Here is a 17,035-nt window from a genome sequence, read left to right on the forward strand (position 1 = left end):
CCTTTAGAAAATCGTAATGGAGAAAACGCTTATGCATTAAAGACAGTATTTAAAGTTCACATTTTGGGTTCATCAGTTTTTCTACAGACATTATGCTTCATTAGTAAGGTGTGTACAGAATGTGGTCTTTTAATATCACTGTCTCGGTACATTAAGCATTCTTTATATGAGAGGAAAATGCTTAACGTGTAAATAAACGTGTTGCGTCCACATTTTGGGCTTATGTGGGTATCTGCACGCAGTATATGCTTAAGAGTTTTGCGACCTGCTTCCCTTGGGGTTTTTAGACATAGAAAAGGCGAAAAAACACACTGCATTGTCCATTTTTCCCTCAGAACGATGATCGGGGTTACTTTTGCAATTCTCGATGCAGCATGAATGACAAACAATGGTGACATTTTCCACAATCACGACAGAAAATCAAAATACTCTGCCCTCTGAGAGTTTCCCAGAACTCAACGCGGCATTTACATTTTGAAACATTAATTAAACATGTTATAATGCAAAGTAGTTGTTTAAATCAGGTGAATTAGTTAAACTGTGAACAAAGAAAATTGTGCAGTATCTCCTCCGATCCTGAAGAGGCGCTAGGCTTTTGTCTATGATTTGAAACGCTCGCGCTCTTTTCTTGCGTCATAAAGCGGCGCGTCTGGCGCTGATAGAAATAATAACAGTAGAATCTCCTTAAAATGGGCGACGCTTAGCGGCCATCTATAATTAGTCCGTTAAGATGTGTAAAAATAATAAATAGCTTTCAATCCCTATTAACGTTTCTTAGTACTGCTTCCAAGTGCTATTTTTGATCCATATCGCTGCTAAAGGAGATCCGGGGGGCGGGGTTGGATCCACATCTAGGGGGTGGAGATGGGTAGGTTTAGGGCGGTTTAGGGGGGGAGATGGGTAGGTTTAGGGCGGTTTAGGGGTGGAGATGGGTAGGTTTAGGGATATATAAGGTGAGAGGAGTTGGATCTGGATGCCGTGAGGACTATCTCACTAAAGCAGCAACGCGCAGCGATGTCACGTGCCAGCTGTTACTTTTCTCCACGTTGCAGACCTTGGACCAATCAAAATCGTTTATGATTACATATTAATGTATTTGTTTAATCTTCCTACAGATATTGCTCCGCTGAATATTCGATTGTTTAATATATACTTATCGTTGTAATTGGTTTATTTTAGACGCAAACGTCTCCAATAAGACAAAAAACGTATTGAGATCTGAATGCGTCTCAATGCAGAATCCGTCTTTCTGGGCCACATAGCGCCGCTTGCAGTAATACGCCGGGATAAACACAAGAACCAGTTATTAGAGCCAGGTCAGTGACGCATGACAGCGAGTCTTTGAACTATAAAATACATTTGAAAGTTTCTCGCCACGCGAACCGGCCGCGTCTCGATTGCACATGAATGCAGTTAAAGGAGAAAGCTTCGTGACGCTTGAATGAGAGTTACTGTTGTTGTTGCTGCCGCGCTTTATTTGCGTATTGTCTCAATAGAGCATCAGTGTTAGCGCCTTCACAGCTTCACAGTGATTTAATTCATCAGGATGGTTGTGTTAAAGAGTTTGCATCCACCCAGCGAGGGCGTGAGGCTCCAGCAGGCCGACACAACTGCAGTTCTGGACGGGAAGAGGCTGGGATCAGGGACGCTGTTTGTGGCAGAGGCGTGAGTGTCTTACAGCATCAGTGTTGTGTTCGTGTGTGTGTGTGTGTGTGTGTGTGTGTGTGTGTGCTACAGCATCAGTGTTGTGTGTGTGTGTGTGTGCGCGTGTCCAACATCATCAGTGTTGTGTGTGTGTGTGTCCTACAGCAGAAGACACCTGTGCATGCATTTAGTTATGTATGCATAAACTCTAAAAATAAACATATATTATGGCTAGCAAGGGTAGTAGACACATTACGAAAAGTAATGAGGTAGTACCATGGTACAGTGGTATCATTCAATATAGTGAGATATAAATAAGTAACGTTATCTAAATGTATTTGTTCATATATTTTTTATTTATTATATGTAATTATTTATTATAATTATATGTATTACAATATATTGTACATAATATTATATAAATAAAATGTAATTATTTATTTTTTTATTATTGTTTATGTATTATATTACAGAATATATTATACATGTTAGAATATATTATACGTTACAAATACATATCTAAATATACTTATTTTTATTTGTTTATAAATTTCAGTATCTATTATGTACAATATATTATGTTATACATCATGTATAAAATATTATTTAATTACGTTTGTTTATTTATTTTACATATATCTTATATAATTTATAATCTAGAATTAAAGAATTTAATTATTTTAATTATATACAAGTAATTTATTTCTTTATTTTAAGAATTACAAAGTAATTATTTTATTGCTTACAAGTAGTTTATTTCATTATTCTAGAATTACAGAATAATTCAATCTAAAACAAAAATGTGTGTGTGTGTGTGTATATATATCTTTACAAATTGATATGTTTTATATTTAATTAGACATTTATTTTATGTATATTTTATATTTATAATGTATAATACTTGTTATACATGTAAATAATTATATTTTTATATATTTGTACATTTCATTATTTTATGTAAAATATATTCCATAATATAATATCATATTTTTATTATTGTCCATTTTATATTTATCATATATAAATTATATAACAATTAATATATTTAGTTATTTATTACCTATTTATTTATTTTGTGATACTATATATAAATGGTTATTTATATATTAATTAATTTATTTTTCATTACTTATATGTATTATATTAATAATTATGTATTATACGTTTCATACACACACACACACACACACACACACACACACACACTCGTACATAGTATTTTCATGGTATCTCATGTCAAAAACAAGCAACAAACAAACAAAAACGGTGTTAGCATGCCATGATGTTTTTGGGATATCTGTACTAATGCAGCTGTTCTCTGTCCTCGCAGGCATCTGTCCTGGTTTGATGGTTCAGGGATGGGTTTCTGTCTTGAGTACCCCTCCATCAGTCTGCACGCGATCTCACGAGATCTCAGTGCCTTTCCAGAAGAGCACCTGTATGTGATGGTCAATGCAAAACTGGACGGTGAGGCATCATCTTCCAAACAGAGATGCTCTGGTGTCCAGAGGTTTGACCTGACCGATCTTCTTTGTGTTTCCAGATGAAGCTGAAGCAGAGCAGCAGGATAAAGCTTCGGATGATGCAGGAGAGGACGACGAGGAGAGCGACAGCGACAGTGAAGACTCAGGAACCATCACAGAGATCCGCTTCGTGCCCAGTGATAAAGCCGCATGTGAGTGTGTGGAGCGAGCGTGGATGAGTTGAGCGTGAGCATCACTGCTGGATGAGTAACAGTGTGTGTGTTTGTGTGTGCAGTGGAGCCCATGTTCTCCGCCATGTGCGACTGTCAGGCCCTGCACCCCGACCCCGATGACGCCGACACCGATGACGACGATTACGAGGGAGAGGAGTATGACGTCGAGGAGGCTGGTGAGAGTCATTTGGATCCATAATGCATCTAGTGCAGTGGTTCTCAGCCTTTTGGACTCCAAGGTCCCCCAGAGTCCAAGACAATATTCAAAAGCCCCTCAAACAGGCCAAGACATTTCTGGTACAAAAGCTGCTGTAATGACAAAGCCTTTTTTATTTACACAAACCATGAATAAATGAAATCTTTCATTCTAGAATACTGGAACAAACTACTTATAAGTAATTAAAAGTAAGATAAACATTGTAATTCTAGAATAATGAAATAAGCTACTTTTAAATAATTAAATTCTACAACAATTAAACAAACAACTTTTTAATAAATTCTAAATTCAGTCAATTAAATTCTGTCATTCTTAAAATAATGTAATAAACTGCTTATAAAAAAAGTAAAAAAAAATAAAAATAATTCTGTATAAAATTACAATTGAAATGAAGATAATTACATTCTGTAGTTCTAGAAAAATGAAAAACTAATTTTAAATAATTAAAAAAAAAAGAACAATTTCTGTAATCCTTAAAATAACGAAATAAACTACTTATAAGTGATTCAAATTGAAAAAATTAAATTCCGTAATTCTAGATGTTTTGGTGTTTTTCAGAGTTCACTCTTTTTTTTGAGCAATGAATTTACATTGTTTAATTACAAGATAAGTTTTAAAATCCTTTTTACTCTCAAATGGCAGTTTCTCAGAAAGTCAATACATGATTAAATATTTTAGTGCATGAAATAACTAGAAGAATCTATATTCATTATATACATTTTCATGACTTTTAAAGATTTGATCATTTTCCATGACACTTCCAGGTCTATTAAAAATGGAATGAAATTTAAAAACTAATTTAAAAAAATAAATAGATTTTGATTTTAATTTTGTTTTTTTAATATATACATATATCCAGGCATCACAACCCTTTTTTAAATAAACAAATAAAAATAATAATTTAAATTCCAAATTAAAATAACAAATATGATGTCAGCTTACATCTGGATTTTTAGCAGGTTTAGGTTATTTTAAAGCTGGTTTGGCCTTTTTAGAGTCATCCTGAGCTCTCCTTTAAAGCTTCCCTTAGGCCCCCTAATGACTCCTGGCTCCTGGCTGACAACCACTGATCTGGTTTCTCTCTGCTTTTTAATGGAATATTAAAGTCAGCTTTCACATGGTTTCAATGCTTTTGTATTATTCCTGTTTTCTCTCAGAGCAAGAGCAGGGTCAGGGTCAGGGCGACGTCCCCACGTTTTACACCTATGAGGAGGGTTTGTCTCACCTGACGGCCGAGGGTCAGGCCACACTGGACCGGCTGGAGGGGATGCTGGCCCAGTCCGTCGCACAGCAGTACCACATGGCTGGAGTCAGGACCGATGTGCCTTCGGCTGAATTCGAAGGTCTGTGTGTGACAAAACTCATTATTCATACAGTTTATTTCAGTAGTGGTGGTCTAGTTTAGTTGGTGGTCCCACAATATTGTACCATAGTAACTATAGTTTCCAATATTATTAATATAAAATATATTGCTAAAATGTAGATAACACTTTACAATAAGGTCTCATTTGTTAACATGTGATGCATGAGCTAACAATATGCAGTTTTTTCTTTTACTACATTTATTAATCTTTGTTAAAGTAAACAAATACAGTTGTTCATGTTAGTACACTGTGCATTAACTAATGTTAGCAAATTCAACCCTTGATTTTAAAAATGTATTATTAAATGCTGAAATTAACATTAATGAAAATTATTAAATACTGCAGAATAATTTTGAATTGTTCGTTTTTTTTGCAAGTGGAACGTTATTGAAATGTTACCAAGTGTCACCAAAATGTATATAAAACATTATACAATATTTAAAATATTGTGAAAACTACTATAATATAATGTAACAATATAATATATTATACATTATTTTCACATATTATTTCTATAAAATGATAGAATTATAGAATTATTGCTGTAAAACTGTACCACAACAGAAATTTTGCACTTGGTCACCAAAACAGAAATAAAACAAAGTGTCAAAAAATCTGACAGCTTCTTAACCTGTTTTATGGACATCCCAGATGAATTTACTTGATTTTAAAATGTATAAATTAAGAAAAATAATGCACACGAGAAGCCACTAGATGGCAGTGAGAGAGAATGGTCATGCTACTTTAAACCCCACATGATGCTAAAACAGTCATGTTTTTAACCGAATGCATGAGTGTTTTGTTCAGCGTGTGTGTGAGCATGTGGTTTGGTTTCAGTCGGTGGAGGATGAGTGTTTTGAGAGAGGCAGAAGTGTGCGAGGTCAGATGGGTGTGTGTCTGGAAGCAGGATTTCCTGAGGGCTAATGGATGTGTAATGGGTAAAGCCCAGCGGAGCAGCACAGGGCAGGATGGTCGTAATTGAATACGGTGATCAAACTTTTCTCTCTCTCTCTCTGTGTTCAGATGGAATGGAAGTCGACTCAAGCACAGTTGCTGGACAGTTTGATGACGCTGATGTGGATCACTGGTAAATATATACAACTGTGTCTTCAAAATCCTGATTGTCCAATTCCATTACCTGTCCTGGCCAGTGTTATTTATATACTATTATAAAATGTATTAATATTTTGAATTGGGTCTTATTTCATTTATTTATTTTTTCATTTTGTTATTTATATTTATATATATATATATATATATATATATATATATATCTTTTTTATTTTATTTTTTTCCAAAATATTTTATATTATATTATAATTTTAAATATTAGTATTGTTTTTTAAAATGTTTTATTTGTACTTAGTTTTTTTTTTGTTTAACTTTTCTTATTTGTTTTTTAATATTTCTATTGTTTTAAAAACATTATTTTGTTTTATTTTGTTTAAATATTTATGTTAGTTTTTTTAACCATTTCCATTTTGAATATTTCTTTTTAGATTTATTTTTGTTTCGTCTGCAATTTTAGTAATTTTGAGATTTTTGTTAGTTTTTGTTGAAATATTTGTTTTTACATATTACCGATATTTTCATTTCAACATTTCATTCTATATAGATTTATTTCATGTAGTTTTAGGTTATTTTAATACTTCAGCTTAAACTTGTTTATTTCAGTTAGTTGCCAGGGCAATGTTTCAAATTTTCAAAGTTCAAGATTTTCAAGTTTCAATTTTTCATCTAATATTTATATTTTATTTCATCTTTATTTCAGTTACTGAATGCTATTTTTAATAGTTTGTTTTAGTTGACAAAAACAACACTGGTTCTGGACAGAAACTGATGAAAGTTGACACAGTCAGAACTGACCAGCCAACTTTCACTCACACTTCAAGAAATAATTCATCCAAAAAATTTAAATTCTATCATTTACACCTTCGTGTCGTTCCAAACCCGTATGATTCTCGTCAGAATGATGACTTCTGCTGCTGTTGTGTGGCTCCTTGTCCAAGCTCCTGTGTGAATCTGAATTCTTCAATCTGTTGACAGATGAACTGCGTTTCTGTACGGCTGATTGAAGCACTTCAGTGGGGCATGCTGGGATACCGGCTGACTCTCAAAGCTCTTATAATTTCTGTTTTACACCACGGCCGTACATTTCCAGATCCACGGCCCTGTGTAGCTTCCACTAATCGATTTTGTAGTTTTCCCTGAAGACCAACTTCCAGAATGATCCTCCTCAGTGGAATGATGTTGATGAGTTTGTTAGAGATTTCAATAAATACAGCTGTTTTTGTACCAAAGCCTCATTTTTTTCCATATTTGGTGTTTTGTTTCTCTATGAAATATTGGGCGGTTCTTTTTATAATTTGTTGTATTGTGTTGAAGTGTGCTAAAATACTAATTTAGCTCATTTTGGCTCGTTCTCAGTTTGTATTTATAGTCAGATGTTTATGAGACATCCTTCTCTAATAATTTCCTGTGTATTTCCTCACGGGAGATCAAATATTTTATCGGTGAATTCATCCAGCAGTCGTATGGATGAATCTCACAAAGTCTGTCAAGACATGTCTGGGTGATTTCAAAATCAAAGAAAGATATGAGACCATATTCTTTGTGAAGAAAATCAAGCCTATTTTTAGTTTTATTTATTTATTTATTTTTGTGTTGTGCATAACATGGTTAATATCATTAACTAAAATAATAAAAAATGCTTTACTTGATATAAAATAAACATTAACTGTAATAAAATGTAAAACAAAATGTAAAATGTAAAAAAAAAAAAATTTTTTATTTCAGCTATAACTCAAAAATTAAAAAATGGTCTAAGGATTTCTGTTTGTGCTCCGATAATGATTTCTCTTTCCCTTGCTTGTGCTGTTTGTCACTGTATTAGTGGACTTCAAGTCGCCTTTCCTCCTGTTTAAACCCTTATATTATTCAGTGCTGTTATCGGACAGATATTCTGTGCATTTATCATGAATGAATGCGTGTTCAGGCAGTGCTGGAGTTTGTGTTATTTCTCTCTCTATTGAGTAGGACTTAGTCCTAATGACAGATTACAGCGGCGACACACAGAACAGGCCCAGGCTGAGCAGCTTGCACAAGTACAAAATGTTTCAGAAATGTACTATTTATATATATTAAATGCATATCTGTTGGCCTCTAAATGAACGCCATACTTATTCTCATGAGACCTGAGCGTGAGTGTGCTGAGATGATCTTGCTAATGATTCACTCATGATACTTTACACACCTGCTAAAACTTCCTCCCAATCTTTTAACAATCAGTAGTTCTGAAGGGAATCAGTGCTTTTGTAATTAAAGCACCCTGAATAATCCCATCATTACTGTATTTCACACATTAAGAAAACTCAAGTAGCACTCAAATGTAAGATTAAAGGAACAGTTCACCCCAAAATTAAAATTAGCTGAAAATTGACTTGCTCTCAGACCATCCACGATTTTGAGTTTGTTTCCTCATGGGAGCAGATTTGGAGAAATGTAACACTACATCAGTGTCTCAGCAATGGATGCTCTGCAGTGAATGGGTGCCGTCAGAATGAGAGTCCAAACAGCTGATAAAAACATCACAATAATCCACAAGTAATTCACAGCACTCCAGTCCATCAGTTAATGTCTTGTGAAGCCAAAAGCTGTGTTTGTAAAACAAATCCATCAAGATGTTTTTTTAACTTCAAACCCTTGTTTCCAGCCAAAATACAGGTCCATAATCCATAATAACGCTTCCTCAAGTGAAAAAAGTGAAATCTCCTGTTGTCCTTCACATCAAAATCCTCATATATAATTGTTTAGAGCTGTTTTGGACTGGTTTGGCTTTTAAGCTGTGCTTGATCTGTGCAGATTTCTCTCCTGATTCAGACAAGATGGACTTTTCACTGGAGGAAGTAATATTATGGATAGAGGTATTTTGGCGAGAAGCAACAGTTTAAAGTTAAAAAAGTATTAATGATGGATTTGTTTATTACAATCATGCAGCTTTTCACTCCATACGATGTTAACTGCTGGACTGGAGTAGGGTTGTGCCAATAGACAGAGATATCGCCTGTGGCTGATGCCTTTGACGATAGCAAAACGATTATTATTATTATCATTATCATTATTATCAGGCTAGTAGTACTATCTAATTAAATATTAGGGCTTATTTGTTGCATCTCCATACGATGTTAACTGATGGACTGGAGTAGGGTTGTGCCGATAGACAGAGATATCGCCTGTGGCTGATGCCTTTGACGATAGCAAAACGATTATTATTATTATCATTATCATTATTATCAGGCTAGTAGTACTATCTAATTAAATATTAGGGCTTATTTGTTGCATTATATTTCCTTTTCCGCGTTTTTACAGTATTGCACATTCTAACCAATCACACAAGATTATGCTGAGTTTATGAATGCAATGGCCAATCAGAGGCGTTCAGATGAGTCATCACTGAAACAGCGGAGCCCCGTTGTTCAGCGCGCGCTGACTGAATTCTGATTTGCGAATTCTCTCATTATAAACAACAAAGTGCAGATGTACGTGCAATGTAAGTATAAGAGATTTATTCATCATATAGTGTAGATTCACTGAGTTTAACGGGAGTGTTTTTAAAGTGCATAAACTCGCGCTAGACTGAGCTTGTGATGATGTCCTTTGATAATGTAATGCTCTTTGCTCGTTTTCTGTAGCTGCTTTTTGAGTAACCGAGGAAATGTAAGCATTAGAATTAGTAACTTACGATGTTTCTATTAATTTGTTATCATGTTAAATACAAATTCAGTCATATTAAAAACATTGGGCTGCTTTTAGCCTTACGCTGGGGTTGGTTCACTTTCTCGCAATGAAACTAAGTAAATAATTACATAAATTAGCGCGATAATATCGTGTATCGGCGATCTCACAGGCTGATGATAGGACGATATGAAAATTGAGCATATCGCCCAACACTAGACTGGAGTGCTGTGGATTATTGTGATGTTTTTATCAGCTGTTCTGACTCTCATTCTGACGGCACCCATTCACTGCAGAGCATCCACTGGTGAGCAAGATTTCTCCAAATCTGATGAAGAAACAAACTCCCCTACATCTTGGATGGCCTGAGGATGAGGATGACATTTTCAGCAAATTTTTATTTCTGGGTGAACTATTCCTTTAAAGCTGGAATTTGACAGCACATCAAGTCAACCATTTGCATTCATGATGTGAACACCCTGCTACATCTCACAATTTTTCACTTTCATTTGTTCTGTTTTGTTTGCCTTTTGTTGCACGCTGTAGTGAAAAATAAATGGCCAGATCAGTTTGGTTCAGCACATCTGTGCGTTCACAAAAGTTCAAAGGTCCATCAGAAACTATTTCACAACAGCCTGTTTGCCCTCTCAGGTTACATAACCACTGAGCCATGTGCTTTTATGTAAAGTTTAATTACAAACAGATTTTTATCACTGCTTTATTTAAATCCTCGTAACACAGGAGTGTGTTATTATCCCATATTATACATTCTGCATTGGCTTGTAGACGCGGCACTCAATCCGGTCTGGTCTACCCAGGTTATTTTACCCAGAATAATCCAAAGGCACTGCAAAACTGTGTTTAAGATTAGTAGTATTACTATAACATTTACCTTTTACTAGGTAAGAACCATCGCTAGTAGAATGTAACACAAAATAGTATTCTAACAGCAATAGAACACTTCAGGTCTCTTATTCCAGCAATGTCCATCTGTTAAAATATGATTTAACAAAACTCATTTACAGTTGATTCTCGGCACACAGGCCATGTGCTTTTTATGAATGTTACTGTAAACCTGCAGCTATATGTCATTAGAGGTTCATTGTGCTTCATGAATATGCATGTTCTTATTAAAAAAGACATTTTGAAAGCATTTTAGATTTCACCAAAAACCTTCTAAAAAAGAAAAACATTAAGGAACCTTCAATTTCGTTATTCAGAGTTTCTGCAGGTTTTATGAAGATAAATGTAAGACTTTAAAGAAAAAAATGAAAGGAATAAACTTAATGGAACACAATACTTTAATATGGTCTCTAAATGTAAATGTCTTGTATTAGTGCAAATGTCTAAAGATTTTCATATCAAGATACATTTATTAGAGAAGCAAAATAACTAAAGTCTTGTTTTCTGAGAAATTGATTAAAACGAACAAGTATCTGCTAGTAGGCTTAGACAAATCAACTTGATTCAAATGGAAACGTTTTCATTCGCCATTGACAGATGTTTGTTCTTGTTGTAGTCAAACTCGCTTATTTTTGTTAGATTTCTCAGAAAACAAGACTTCATATGTTCAGTTTGCATCTCAAGAAAGTATATCTTGATTTAAGGATGTTCAGATATTTGTATTAGAAATACAAGACAAAATACTGAGGAAGATCATTTGTCCTGTGCACCCAACATTTATGTTATGAATTTAAGACTTTCTGCTCTAAGACCTTTTCAGGCCTTGAGAAGGGCGAATTAAGACCTTTTAAAACCTGCAGAAACCCTGGTTAATACTTGGAGATGAGCTGGAGAATTACAGTGTATATTCACAGTATATAATCACATATGCAATCAGAGTCTGTCATAAGGCATTAGTTCACTTCATCTTTTTCGTCTCGAGTCCATTAGAGTTCAGGTGCTTTGGAATTGTGCTTTTCCCTGAAATAGCAGGGATCACTTTGTCAAAAAGCAGCAGAGAGCCTGTCATACCTGTAAGATAAACAGCATGAAGAACACATAGAACTGTATTTTTCTTGCTGTTTTTAATAAATACTATGAGTTATCATGCACACACGTGCTTTATGATTGTAGGTTTGGTTTGTGAGCAAATAAACACTGAGAAATACATGTGGTGCTTAAATGATTCTCAGACATTTTGCTGAATAGTTAGTGTTGTTCATGATTTTCCTCTGGCACTAAAGACACTTTATTGATTGGCCTTTTGTTATACTTGTTTGACAGGATACACTTGTTTTCCTAACAAAAATAACAATTATTTAATTACAGAACAGTCTCTGAAGGATTTCTTCAAAGGTCAAAGTGAATGTTGTAATACTAACGCTCACCCAGTATTGGTCCAATCCAGTACACAAAACTGTACTCCGCAAAAGTGTTCCCAGGACAGGAGAACTGTATTGAGAACGCCAGTGCCGGGTTAAACACCGCGCCAGTGAGATGACCACCTTCACACAATACAGTACAGAATGAACAAAAGATAGAACGAACAATAGCAAAGAATGATGATAGACAGACAGATAGATAAAAATATGATAGAATGAACGATAGCAAAAAATGGTGATAGATAGATATATAGGATGAACAATAGAAAAAATTATAGACAGAATGAACGATAGAAAAATAAAGATCGATGATAGAAAAAAATTAGATATACAAACAGAGACCGATAGAATGAACGATAGAAAAATAAAGATAGATAGATAGATAGAATGAACGATAGAAAAATAAAGATAGATAGACAGATAGAAAAAATTATAGATATACAGTGGTGTGATAAAGTGTTGGCCCCCTTCCTGATTTCTTATTTTTTTTGCATGTCACACTTTGTAATGTTTCAGATCAAACAAATTTAAATATTAGTAAAAGATAACACAAGTGAACACAACATGCAGTTTTTAAATGAAGGTTTTTATTATTAAGGGAAAACAAAATCCAAAACTACATGGCCCTGTGTGAAAAAGTGTTTGCCCCTTAAACCTAATAACTGGTTGGGCCACCCTTAGCAGCAACAACTGCAATCAAGCATTTGCGATAACTTGCAATGAGTCTGTTACAGATGTTGTGTTCACTTGTGTTATCTTTGACTAATATTTAAATTTGTTTGATGATCTGAAACATTAAAGTGTGACAAACATGCAAAAAAATAAGAAATCAGGAAGGGGGCCAACACTTTTTCACACCACTGTACAACCAGATAGATAGACAGATAGATAGATAAATAGATAGAATGAACGATAGAAAAATATAGATAGATAGATAGAAAGAAAAATGACAGATATACAAACAGATAGATAGATAGATAGAAAAATGATAGATATACATACAGATAGATAGATAGATAGCTGATTTTGATTTGACATGCATGGGGAAAAAGCCAATAAGAACACTTGCACAGCTTATAAAGTACTGTGGTGGTAGCATGGTAGCTGTGGTCAGTGCACACACCTGCATAGACTAATATGGTGATGACAGCAGCTATTGCAGGAACGCGATATTTCTCCTCCACCTTCTCCACGTTAAACGCCGCAGTGTGCATCACAAACGCGCAGCCCAGCTCCACCGCGGCGGCCTGCAGCAGAGGCGCGTTAACGGGGCTGTTCGTGCATGAAAAGCCCGTCAGCGAGTGCTGCGCGTGCAGGTCAGAGAGCGCCAGCGCCCACGCGTGAGGCATGACGCGCCGCGCCGCCTCCGCCGCGATCAGCTGGCATGAGATCCGCGTCAGTGCGCATCGCCGCGTCAGAGTCCCGAGGTAGAGCTGCTCCAGAGCGCCGGTCGGGCTACAGATCGCGCCGCGGAATGAAAGTCCGTGCACCACCGAGATGAGGAAGGTGAGCGTCAGCGCGATCCGCGGCTCCAGTCCGCCCATCTCCGCGAGCAGCTTTAACTCGTGCGTGCATGCACACAGCTGAAAAGTGGAGATCAACTCGAGCGCATAGATGATCCAGTTTCGATTTGGGAATAGATATAAAGCCGTTCTCCTCGCCACTTCGCTAAAAACTACAATCCCCAGCAGCAAGGACAGGGAGACGGCGAGATCGGCCATCTCTGCCATCGCATGATCCAGATCCTCCGAATAATCGTGTTAAACTCTGATCCAGTTTTAGGCAACTTTACAACGACCACGCCTCCGCGCCAATAGCCCCGCTCACTTCGATTCAATCAGTGCAACCCACTATTGCAAAAAGCTTGGCTCATGAATATTAAAAAGATGATGCTAGAGGCTTCCTGGAGTGTCTATAATAAAAACTATAATCAGTGTTGGGAAGGTTACGTTGGTACAAGTTGCCCTATTTAAAATGTAATAAGTAGTGTAACTATTTCAATTACTTTAAAGTAATGCAACTGATTACATTTGATTACTTTTCTAAATTTCTAGCAAATGTTTTCAACTGTTATTCATTTTCAAACTGTTATAGCAGGCCAGGTTATCCTTACAGTATAGAACTCAACACTGATGTCAGACTTTGAATATTGCAAGTCACCATGAGTCGCTATTCTTATGAGTCATGGTGATCTGGGCAAAAGCAAAAAGGTCATTATAGTATCAAAGTTAAAAAAGGAAATGTATTTGATATGATACGTAAACAGATATGCATGTACATAATACCTAATAAATCAAAAAATAAATATAATGTGCATAATTCTCTCTTCAAAATGTTGCCTTCTGCCTTCTGGCCAAAACAGCCAGGCACTATATTTCAGGCTATATTCCGCTTGAAAATTAAAACATTCATAACTATACATTGTCCGACACAACTGACATATTTATACATAGAATCTGAAAATTGTACATTTGTAAACTACACACTTGTAAATAACATATGTACATTCATTTAAACAATTATGTTTTCCCTATATTTCTACTTCTGTATATAGTGCATTATTTAATTTTCTGTTTTTCTTATATTAGCCCTTTAACTGTCACCCATCCTCTGTGGGACGCCTAAGTTTGCTTCACTATATTACAATTAAATCCTAATCTAATCATGACAAGCTACATATCGTTGGAAAGGTCTAAGACTCCTAAATAGATATTGTACCAATGTTTTGTTAAAAATTATGTAGGAAAAGTAATAGATTAATTTATGACGAGTGCACCTCAAAAATCTACATCATAACAGGAGTTCTGACCTTTGTCAAAAAAAGTCTTCTTTGTTGCCTTTTTCTCTATCACACTTTAGAAATCATCAGAAATTATATATCAATTGAAAACTTTAAATCTCAAAATTCATCCTTTGAAACCCATTTTAAAATCAAACATCGCATTACCATGAAAATGGTACATCAGTATCATGTTACAAAATGTTTTCGTTCATTAATTATACAAATTTAAGTTTGGATCGTGCACTTTCATGTCTATGTTCAAAAATGTGAGTGACAGTTAAAGGGTTAATGTTATATTCCATTTCTACTGAGTTATTCCTATGTATGTCTGCACTATCATGTATATTGCACTATGTCTGTACTTTCTTCTGCACTAGAAGCTCCTGTCGTCAAGTGAAATTCCTTGTGTGTAAACATACTTGATAATAAAGCTCTTTCTGACTTCTGACTAATAGCTAATGAATCAAAAATCAAAATTGTTAATTTAGCTATTTTGATGAAATATTGTATATATTATCCCTAATAATAAAAAACAAACAAAGCAATTATTAAACATTTACAGGTGCTTCATCACCTTTAACAGTGGTAATCCTCAACATTAGCTGGTCTGTTATCTGTTAATTACCTGCAGAGGGCGCTGAGATGCTTAGTAATGGAGTTTCCAACTTAGTTACTGTAATAATTTTACTTTTTGCAGTAACCAGTAGTGCAACTAATTACTAATAAGATTTCAGTAATAATATTACAGTTACCATCCATAAAACAGCTTAGTTACTTAGTTACTTTTGATGCCTCAACCCCACTGATTTAAAATCCAACAATCAAATAATTTCTAGATTTATTTTCATAGTTTTCACAACTCAATGCAGCAGGCAAGTTTGGAATATGGAAAAGCTTACATTCAGCAGATATAAATATTGCATTATATTGATTTTGTCAGGAAAAAAGATGATCTGAACACTGTTGTGTAAGTTGTGGCTTTACTTTACTCTGGCATTACATCCCACCCACATCCCTCTGATCAGCACGTGGTACATTATATTACTATAATTAAAAATCTTTTTGGAAAATTAAACAGTTTCTTACAAACTTGATAAAATAGCCTACATAATGAAATTGTAATCGTATATGGGTAACGGAGAAATTACAGTTAGCTTCAAGCTACACGTGACAATTAATGAGATTAATACAACACTTGTACTTGAATGTCACTATCAATCACTACTGAGTGTTTGTAATAACTTCTGACTGCGATCCAATGTGGATTTTGGTGAAATGATGAGGCAGAAATATGTTGTTAGTTTTACTTGAATGTCACTATCAATCACTACTGAGTGTTTGTAATAACTTCTGACTGCGATCCAATGTGGATTTTGGTGAAATGATGAGGCAGAAATATGTTGTTAGTAACTTTCTAGAAGAATTTTATGTGGAAGTTACACACTGACAACTTCTGTGGGGCGTGAAGAAAAAGTAATGTAACTAGTAGTGTAACTAATTACTGTCACCAGTAAGTAATAAGTAAAGTAACAATATTACTTTAGAAAGGAGTAACTAGTAATGAGTAATATATTACATTCTTTGAGTAACTAGCCCAACACTGATTAACACACACACACACACACACACACACACACACACATATACACACATATATTTATTTGTTGTCATTTTTATCTGCTAAAAATTAAGTTCATAGTAATATAATACATATTAACACTGACTGTTAAAACTACAGTAAAACAGTATTATTGTGAAATATTATTACAGAATTGTTTGTTGTCTACGCACACACACACACACACACACACAACAAACAATTTTGTAATTATATTTTACAATAATACTGTTATATAATACTGTATATATAATATATCCTTTGAATATACCCTTATTCTATCTATCTATCTATCTATCTATCTGTCTGTCTGTCTGTGTCTATCTATCTATCTATCTATCTATCTATCTATCTATCTATCTATCTGTCTGTCTGTCTGTCTGTCTCCCTATCTTTCTATCTGTCTGTCTCTCTATCTGTCTGTCTGTCTGTCTCTATCTTTCTATCTATCTGTCTGTCTGTCTCTCTATCTATCTGTCTGTCTGTCTATCTGTCTGTCTATCTATCTATCTATCTATCTATCTATCTATCTATCTATCTATCTATCTATCTATCTATCTATCTATCTATCTATCTATCTATCTATCTATCTATCTATCTATCTATCTATCTATCTATCTATCTATCTATCTATCTATCTATCTATCTATCTATCT

General features: G+C 34.8%; 2 protein-coding genes across 2 annotated transcripts; one reads left to right on the top strand and one right to left on the bottom strand.

Annotated features, from left to right (window-relative positions):
- The first annotated feature begins 1,125 nt into the window (after positions 1 to 1,125).
- On the top strand, positions 1,126 to 7,216 carry LOC107658941 (methylosome subunit pICln). The gene is made up of 7 exons (XM_016447671.1): positions 1,126 to 1,665; positions 2,975 to 3,111; positions 3,188 to 3,319; positions 3,403 to 3,516; positions 4,715 to 4,900; positions 5,945 to 6,008; positions 6,968 to 7,216. Coding segments are annotated over exons 1-7 (753 nt in total). The 5' UTR covers positions 1,126 to 1,546; the 3' UTR covers positions 6,969 to 7,216.
- Positions 7,217 to 11,044: 3,828 nt separating this feature from the next.
- LOC107659225 (aquaporin-11-like) lies at positions 11,045 to 13,820 on the bottom strand. The gene is made up of 3 exons (XM_016448095.1): positions 13,103 to 13,820; positions 11,986 to 12,102; positions 11,045 to 11,629 (listed from the first exon to the last, which is right to left on the bottom strand). The coding sequence occupies exons 1-3, from the start codon at positions 13,707 to 13,709 to the stop codon at positions 11,517 to 11,519; spliced, it is 837 nt and encodes a 278-aa protein (XP_016303581.1). The 5' UTR covers positions 13,710 to 13,820; the 3' UTR covers positions 11,045 to 11,516.
- Between the last annotated feature and the right edge of the window lie 3,215 nt (positions 13,821 to 17,035).

Source organism: Sinocyclocheilus anshuiensis, unplaced genomic scaffold (genome assembly GCF_001515605.1).
Source record: "Sinocyclocheilus anshuiensis isolate Anshui unplaced genomic scaffold, SAMN03320099.WGS_v1.1 scaffold1010, whole genome shotgun sequence".
NCBI lineage: Eukaryota > Metazoa > Chordata > Actinopteri > Cypriniformes > Cyprinidae > Sinocyclocheilus > Sinocyclocheilus anshuiensis.

Excerpts from the sequence above, each read along its gene's own strand:
- LOC107658941 (XM_016447671.1), top strand. The coding sequence starts at position 1,547 with ATGGTTGTGTTAAAGAGTTTGCATCCACCCAGCGAGGGCGTGAGGCTC. Across the intron at positions 1,666-2,974 it reads ACGCTGTTTGTGGCAGAGGC|GCATCTGTCCTGGTTTGATG; the intron begins GTGAGTGTCTTA and ends CTGTCCTCGCAG. Across the intron at positions 3,320-3,402 it reads GCCCAGTGATAAAGCCGCAT|TGGAGCCCATGTTCTCCGCC; the intron begins GTGAGTGTGTGG and ends TTGTGTGTGCAG.
- LOC107659225 (XM_016448095.1), bottom strand. The coding sequence starts at position 13,709 with ATGGCAGAGATGGCCGATCTCGCCGTCTCCCTGTCCTTGCTGCTGGGG. Across the intron at positions 12,103-13,102 it reads CACCATATTAGTCTATGCAG|GTGGTCATCTCACTGGCGCG; the intron begins GTGTGTGCACTG and ends TATTGTGTGAAG. Across the intron at positions 11,630-11,985 it reads CTGGATTGGACCAATACTGG|GTATGACAGGCTCTCTGCTG; the intron begins GTGAGCGTTAGT and ends TTTATCTTACAG.